Below are 8,529 nucleotides of genomic sequence, written 5' to 3'. Positions count from 1 at the left end.
TGTTATTATTATTAATTCTCTTTATAATGGGTTTCATCTTGAATACCCAACGGCCTGATATCGGTTTAATATTGAATGGTATGTCAACAATATCCCAGGTATGTTGATTGACTAAGGCTGTATTTTCTTCTAAACAAGCCTTCTCCCAATATGGCCAATCAGGGCTCTTCATAGCATCTTTTAGATTGCTAGGCTCTTGAAGGTTGGCTATTGTTAGAATGAATGGTAATGGGCTTTTAGCCATTGGCCGGCAAATGTCATCAATAATAATAGTATCAGATATAGTATATATATATTGTTTTATACTATTATCATTATTATTGTTATTATTATTATTATCACTACTATTATCAGTAGTAGTATAAATAGTGTTAATATTATTGGTATCTTTTGGTATATGAATTTCAATTTGATGATTTGGATCACTTGCAATTTTAGCATCAACCTGTGCCCTAGTTTTAATATAGGGTTGTTGATTTATTAATTTAGATTTTCTAGATTTAATATCTAGATCTAAATTTATTGATTTATTATTATTATTATTATTGTTATTGTTATTTGATATTGAATCAGCATAAAATTTGTTATTAATAATAGTAGTATCTCTTACTATTATTGTTATTCTTTTATTTGGTATATATAATTTATAGTGACCAAAGTGAGTATAACCCACTAATATAGCTGATTCTTGTTTATTATTCAATTTATTAATCTGTTGATTAATAGTGTAATAAGCAAGTGAACCCCAGGTTTTGATATTATTATATATATTGATACTGGGTTTTATATTATAGTATAATTCAAACGGTGTTTTGAATTTTAATGCTGAATGGGGTGTTATATTATATATATATGTAGCAGCCAGTAAGGCCTCACCCCATAAATAGCTAGGTAATTTGCTATTTATCAGCATTGCCCTGACTTTATTCATTAAAGTAAGATTTATTCGTTCAATTAGGCCATTTGGCTCTTTGGTATAAGCAGGGCTTGTTGAATGAATAATACCCCTTTTGGTAGTAAATTCATTTAACATTTTATTGATATATTCAGTGCCATTGTCAGTAAATAATTCTTTGATATTAACACCAGTTTGATTTTTTATTAATATGGCAATCTTTTTGAATGCTAATAAAGCATCATTTTTGCTTTTTAGTAAACTGACAAATAAATATCTTGATGTTTTATCAACAAATGTTATATAGTATTTGTAATGATTATAGGTAAGTGGATTTATTGGGCCACCAATATCAGAGTGTATTCTTTCACCTATTTTATATATCAAATTGTTATTTGATTGTTTGTTGATATACCGTTTGGCTTTGGCTTTTAAACAAGTATCACAATCATATAATATATTATATAGTATATTATATGGTATATCTTTATTATATATATATTTTATAATATAGGATAATGGCTTAGGGCCTAGATGGCCTAATTTATTATGCCAATCCTTAATATCAGTATTATTACCGATATTATTATTATTATTATTATTATCTAATAACAATAATTTATTTGGTATAGTATTAATAGCATTGTTAGGGTTATTAGATATAGGATATAATATTTTAGTATTGGTATAATATAAATTTGTTTTATAACCCCTTATTGTGCAACGAGTGTCTCTGAATAGAGATACACTGTTGGCTTTAAAAATAGCAATACTATTCAATTTAGTAGTGCTTAATATATTCATACCTAATTCAGGCATGTATAATACATTATGTATTATATATATAAAGTTTTGGTTTGTTAATATAGCAATTGATCCTTTTATATTGATTTGTTTATTTAGCATTTTGCCCCAACGAACAGTTTGTTTTGTTGGTTTTTTAGCATAAAAATAGTTAATATCACTAATAACAGATACAGTAGCAGCCGTATCAATAACAAATTGACAGATTGGACCAATTTTATAAATAGAATCACCATTTTGGTAGATTAAATTATCTGATATTTGGTTATTATTAATATCAATTTGTTTGTTATTAGTATTTGAGATTGTGCTTACTTCAGCATCAATATCAAGCAGCATATTGTCAATATCCATATCAAATTCGTTTTCATTTTGTATAACTGGCTCAGTTTGATCTGTTTGGCCTGATTGGCCTGATTGGCCTGATTGGTCTGATTGGCCTGATTGGCCTATTTGGCCAGTATTATTAGTAGGACTGCTATCATTTAATATAGTATTAATGATAGCCTGGTTCCTTTTCTGATTTTCGAGACTGTACTCGGATTTTGGATATTTTGTTTTGTTTGTATTGTTTGTTCTGTCATTCCACCAGGAAGGACGTTTGTCAGGATATAGATAAAAGCATTGATCTGTCATATGATTAGTCATATGGCAGTTCTGGCAAAATTTACCTTTATAGGGTTGCTTTTTCCATATTCTGCTATTTGACCTAGATTTACCATTAGCCCTAAAAGATTTAGGGTTTAGGGTTTTAGGTCTAGGGTTTTTGTTGTTATTCTTTTTGTTAATACTGTTAATAGTATCAACTTCTTTGCCACGTGATTCATCAATCAAACATTTAACTAATGAATCAAACGTATAGGCAGCAGGATTATCACGTAATGATTGTGTGATATGTTGAATGAAAGCAGTATAATTGTCATCCAAACTGTTCAATACCCATGCTATTATAACCTGATTAGGTAGTATAATATTTTTGGATATTAAATCATTGATTAGCAACTTGATTTCATTCAGATAGGCCTCCATACTGTCGTAATCGGCCAATGAAATATTAAAGAATTGTTTCAATGTGAGGTATTCAGTTGTAAAACCCTTTGGATTATAGATATCTCTTAGGGTTTGCCAAGCTCTAATTGCATTTGTTTCATCCTTTATATACAATAAAGGACTATCCTCACATAACAATTTTATGATAGCTAATGCCTTTTTGTTTTTAGCTATCGGTATTGTATTCAAATTGAAATCAGCTGGTAGTTCACCATTTGCTGGCACATTATCAAAACCTAGATCATCTTTAACTAATAGAGCATATGCCCTAATAGCCCAAGTGGTATAGTTGTCAGTGCCACTCAATTTGGTAACCTCTATTTTAGGTAGGGTTGCCATATTAATATATATATCGATAGAGATATATATATATATAAAAGGTGATATAATATTATATATATAGATATATATAATATTAGGCTGATATATTATTATATATATATATAATAATAGTTATTGACAGTATCAAGTTTTGATCTTAGATAAGATTAACTTTCAGGTAAGTTTAACCTTAGATAAGATTAACTTTCAGATAAGTTTAACCTTAGATAAGATTAACTTTTAGATAAGATTAAACTTTTAAAATAAAGTTCAACCTTCCGGTAGAATATCGGATAAATAGCGGAGATATATCGGAGAAACTGTGATTGTTCCTCAACTGGAAAACTATATCACACTATATATATCGTGATATATATTGTAGATATAACTTCACAATTGCCTAAATAGGAAATAGTAGATTAGCAGTAGCAATCCGGGCTCATAACCTGTGAAGACTAGTAGTAGGGATGACTAATAGTCTTAGTAGCAGAGGGGAGTAGTCCCAAATAGGAAATTTTCAAATTGTCAAGATTGAAATAAAATAGAGAAGATGGTTCTAATCATCTAGGCCGGGGGTGATGGCCCTATTTATGTTAATTTGATGATAGTGAATAGAATGGTCATTTGACCTAAATTGCCACATAGTGGCAATTAATGATATCACTATCGGTAGTTGCAGTGAATACTATAGCCGATATAGTATACTATAGTATTATATAATATATATAATATAATATTCAGACTATATATACGAATACGGCCATCAATTGACTATTCCAGTTCGTAGTGGAGCAATGTCGGGGCTTTCAGCTGTAGCCGTTTGCGGCTTGACCGGGGACCATTTTTTCGATTATATAATTTTTTTCTAGAAGTTGAAATACATTAAATACAATTGCGCAGAAAACTATAAAAAGTCAGAATATTCCATTTTGCAGATTGCTTGAATATCATTATTTCTTGTAATTGTTATTTTTGCACTACCGGTTCGACAGTTCTGTTACGCGGTGCAAACTAGTCACTATAAGCCGATCTCTCGTTGTTCTAATACATATATTCGGGTTCAAAAGTCTGCGGGCACCCCGCCCGCAACACCCCACCAAAAAAAAGTATATACCACAACTATGCCTAATCCTATATACAGTTTTCGTGAATTTGGTAAAATTATTAGTGGAAATCAAAGAGCAAATACCGAATTATCAGAATCTATGTATATTGCTATTATAGCAGCAGTTATATATAATAAAAACAAATCTGAAGTTGTCTGTATTTTTAATATAAATCGCAAAATTGCTCAAAAAATCTGTGATTGATTTTATCAACAAAATAATACTAAATTATATTTTTGGAGTGGCTATTTTGTCAAATATAGTAATCAAATTAAATAATGTATCTATTTGTTGATATACTGATATCTATATTGGAGTTGAATAGTATTTTTAGATTATATATCAAATAGTTTTTCAAAATCAACAATTTGATAAATTCTATATAATTTCAAAATCAAAAAATAGAAATTCAAAAAAAGAATTCTATTAAAATTATTTAATATTTTTTGTCAACAATAATTTATGATTCAATAATACAAATTTAATATTTTAGATCAATTAATATTCTCTAATAAATATTTAGTTCAATATTATTCAAATAATCAATTTCAATAGATTTTTTATCTGTATTCAAAAATCTATCAAATTTATTTAATCAATATAGAATTATATAGCAAAAATATAGTTCAAATAGTTTAGAAAATAATCTGTTTTGATAGCTGATCAGATCTGATTATAATAAAATATAATATCAGTTCAGAAAAACAAGATTTTACAATATTATTATATCTCAATATATTTGAAAAAGATCTGGTTTCTTATTATCAATTTAGAATATTGTTTCAACAAAATAATATTAGAAATTATATATTTTAATATATCCAGATTTGATTTGAAATTTATAGTATTTATATTATCAATTGACTACTATATTTATCTAATCTCAATACAATTAAATTCTATTGAATACTTTTTAAACAACAGATATTTTGTATATAATCTGATTTATATTTTTATAATTGATCTAAACTGATCTGAACTGATTTTCGATCATTATTAAAAACAGCTTAGTGAGCTATTTCTCAGGATATAATAGACAGTCTGATTCAGTCTTTTCTCTATAGAATCAAGACAGTACAAGCAGTACAAGAATATTATGCCAAATATTGATAATCTGTTTATTTATATATATTTTACAATATGTTACAAAATAATTATATGTTTCAATATAAATTTGTTGAGTAATGTTTGTTGTATTGACTATATATTTTGGTGAGATATGTGTTGCGGGCCGGGTGCCCCCAGACTTTTGAACCCAAATGTACCTCAAGTCTACCGTCTCGCAACTGTACCGTCACTGTGCTAAGTCTTACACGGGCTCGGGGCTCTAGAGGAAGTTTTGTAGGCGTGCCAGTTGGTGCGCGCTAAGTAGGTCAGTCCGAAGAGCTCCCCTGCTCGTAGACTGTAGTTGTGGTAACACTGTAGGAATAAAATAGTACTTAAGTAACAATAGTTAACAAATATCTGAGCATCGAAGTTTGCTTCTATGGCTGAATGGAGATTCTGGGCTTTTTTCATGCGTATGGCTAGATATGCTGCTTAACGGCTGCTTGGTGGTGCAGGCATTCGGAAAGAGATATTACGCTTCGATAGCATTCTTTCTGCACCATCTGACACTAGGCTACTATCTGCGAAGCGATTCTGACTGGCTATTGGGAGGCTTCTAGCCGCGCGTTTTGGTAGCCACCCAAGAAATAGAACTGGTGAAATGATTATATCCTCTACGCGCAAGACCGCTTATAAAGCAAGCGTACACATGTTTAGAGCACAACAATGTACCCAACATCAGTATAATAGGCGCAATGAATTTGAAGGCATACAAATAGGAATAATATTGTATTCTGCGCGATTTCAGTCAAATTGCGCTGTAAGATGGCTCTAATGGCCATCAAGAATTAATAGCTGAAACCCGCCTCGTACGCGCGAATTCGTGCCGTCAGATTAAACGCTTTTGTAGCCAGCGAATTATTAGATAGAATGCTAGAGAAATGCAGTCGCTGCAGTAATGTATGGTAAAGATCTGGGGAAAATTGATTAGTCCGTTGATCTAAGTTATTTAATTGGTACCTGACTGCAGATGACAGTGGCAAGCTGTATATCGAAGACGTCATCACTGGTTCTTCAGCGGGAAGTTGTCTATGTTCCCTCGCCCTTCTTTTATTGCTCCAATCCATCTCTCCAAAAACTTCATCTTCATCTTCCACTGGTAATGGGTGCTAATATGCTGACCGGCTCTTGTCTTTGTGCTTTACACAGATATACAATCGCGAAAGATGATATAATAAGAAAGGTTTGAATATCACGCCTATATTTCAACGACTGTTAATGACGGCAGACATGGTTTTAACTGACCTATCTTGTGCTCTTTTTGTTAGATAACATGCAGCTGTGCCCGTTGCCGCAAGATCAGCGGCGGATACAAAAGTACCAACTTTGTCATTCCAAAGAACAAGTTGAAGTTGACGAGCACACCGACGTGGCACTCCTTTGTTCCCAGTCTATCACATGGCCTCATGACTTTTAACGCAGTGCTGGAAAATGATAGGCACGGACATATCTGCTTTTGTCGTCGTTGCGGGTCTATGATCTACCGCGAAGCTGAAGTGGAGGGTTTCCGCAATCTGATTTTTGTGCCTGTGGGTAGTCTCGACGACATTGATTCCATCAGTGACTTGAAAGAAGAAGAATGGTATAGTCACTAGCGAGATCTGCTCCCTCCCTAAAGAGAGCTTTTCTTTGGTCAAGATCCACTATCAACGCTTTAGCGCAGATCTTTGAGGGGAAACTGTTTTCGAATTGTACTGTACTGTGCAATGGTTAAATAGTTGTGACTGCGCTGACGAAGAAAAAAGCCTAAAGCGAAGCGGCTGTTGTGGTACGTGGCTAGCGCTCTCTCGTTGATGTCTGTCGAAACAGGGATGGAGATTATCTCAACGTAGCGACGAGATATTCACCATCCTCCTCTCTTTTCTGCTGTTCTTCTCGCAATAGCACTCGAAGGAGCAGGAGCCATTGAAAGGTAAATTCGTCGCTCACGACAGCTCTGCCATCTTCTCTTTACCGCCCTCTTATCTTCAAACGCAAAACACCTGCCGAAATCACTGATGGAAGAATTTATTGAAAGGAGCCATTGAATTCTTCCAGGAAATGAATGGAAAAAAGAAGATTAAGAGAGTTTTTGAGAAATTGCTGGTGAGATATTGTCAAAGTAGTAGCCGTTGGACTTTCAGGTCTCAATTAAAGAGGTCGTTGGATGAAGTTATTGACTCTTAGATGAATTTAAAGCCATTGTGGGAAGGTCTACAGCCGTTCTCGAAATTGGCTTGACCGATACACATTGTGGAACTCTTTCCTGGCCCCACTGCCACTTAGCGCGGATTATCTATTGAGCGGGCCGCATCAAATTGAGAGGCTCAGAAACTGCATTGTGTTACAGTAATATGAATATGTGATTTAACACTACAATATATATATGAAAGAAAAGCAAATGAAATTTCATGGTGGATATCTGCAATTCAGATAGGAAAGGGCATTTTGGGGAAATAATTTGATGATATACTGGGAGATTTTTTTTTCCATTTGTGCAGTGTGTACTAGCCAACATACTGGGATTCAGCGGTTCATTTTTTTACTGATGCTCTGAAACTAATATATAGTCGTTTCTGTTTTTTCCACACTAAGATTTATCTGTCCAAAAACATTACTAATACTGCAGCGTAGATAGCATTGGCAGCCATCAGCTCCCGATTTGAAATATTGGATGCCACAGATACAGACACTGCAAATGCCAGTACAAATAAGCAAATGATCACTAAATAATATATCTGACTGCTGATATAGATAAATATAATTATTGGAATAAATAGCAAGAGATCTGCAAAAATTGCAACAAACAATCTAGCCAAGTTGTCAATGGCTGACAAAATTATAACTACATACGGCTTTCTTTGCCCTAGTTGTGCCTCTGGAAACCGGTCTCTATACTGATATCCTCCAATGTAGATATTTTCTGCACTGGATTTTTTACTAAAAATTTCTGCCAGTATTATACAAATACTATCTGGAGCTATACCAAATATTTGGGGAGTGAGAACCATTATTCTACAATTATTACAAACTTTTATAATATTTGTAAATTGTTAATTCAAAAGGATTTGAATCGAAAATCATTCAATATAATAATGTATATTATCACTAGAAATATATACTGGTTTTTGTCGAGATTTTATGGCCGGTTTTTTTATTTGAGTCAGAAAAACAATAAATTTTTTTTTTCAAAAACAACAAAAAACCAATTGAATTTCTTTTAGAAATAATTGTTAATTTTCAAGGTTCTGTGTATATATATATATA

The 8,529-nt window shown here is 32.3% G+C and overlaps 1 protein-coding gene across 1 annotated transcript; it reads left to right on the top strand.

The window, feature by feature from the left end:
- Positions 1–6,385: 6,385 nt before the first annotated feature.
- Positions 6,386–6,878, top strand: N7469_005193 (GFA family protein; the record flags this gene model as incomplete). Its single annotated transcript, XM_056644113.1, has 2 exons — positions 6,386–6,466; positions 6,552–6,878. The coding sequence occupies 2 exons, from the start codon at positions 6,386–6,388 to the stop codon at positions 6,876–6,878; spliced, it is 408 nt and encodes a 135-aa protein (XP_056500927.1).
- Positions 6,879–8,529: the final 1,651 nt, after the last annotated feature.

The sequence above is a fragment of the Penicillium citrinum genome (genome assembly GCF_028827155.1).
Source record: "Penicillium citrinum strain IBT 23319 chromosome Unknown utg000004l:1.0-2404223.0:1.0-2405248.0, whole genome shotgun sequence".
NCBI classification, from domain to species: domain Eukaryota; kingdom Fungi; phylum Ascomycota; class Eurotiomycetes; order Eurotiales; family Aspergillaceae; genus Penicillium; species Penicillium citrinum.
The sequence above is the reverse complement of the archived record's forward strand: the minus strand, read 5'-3'. Positions and strand labels throughout refer to the sequence as shown.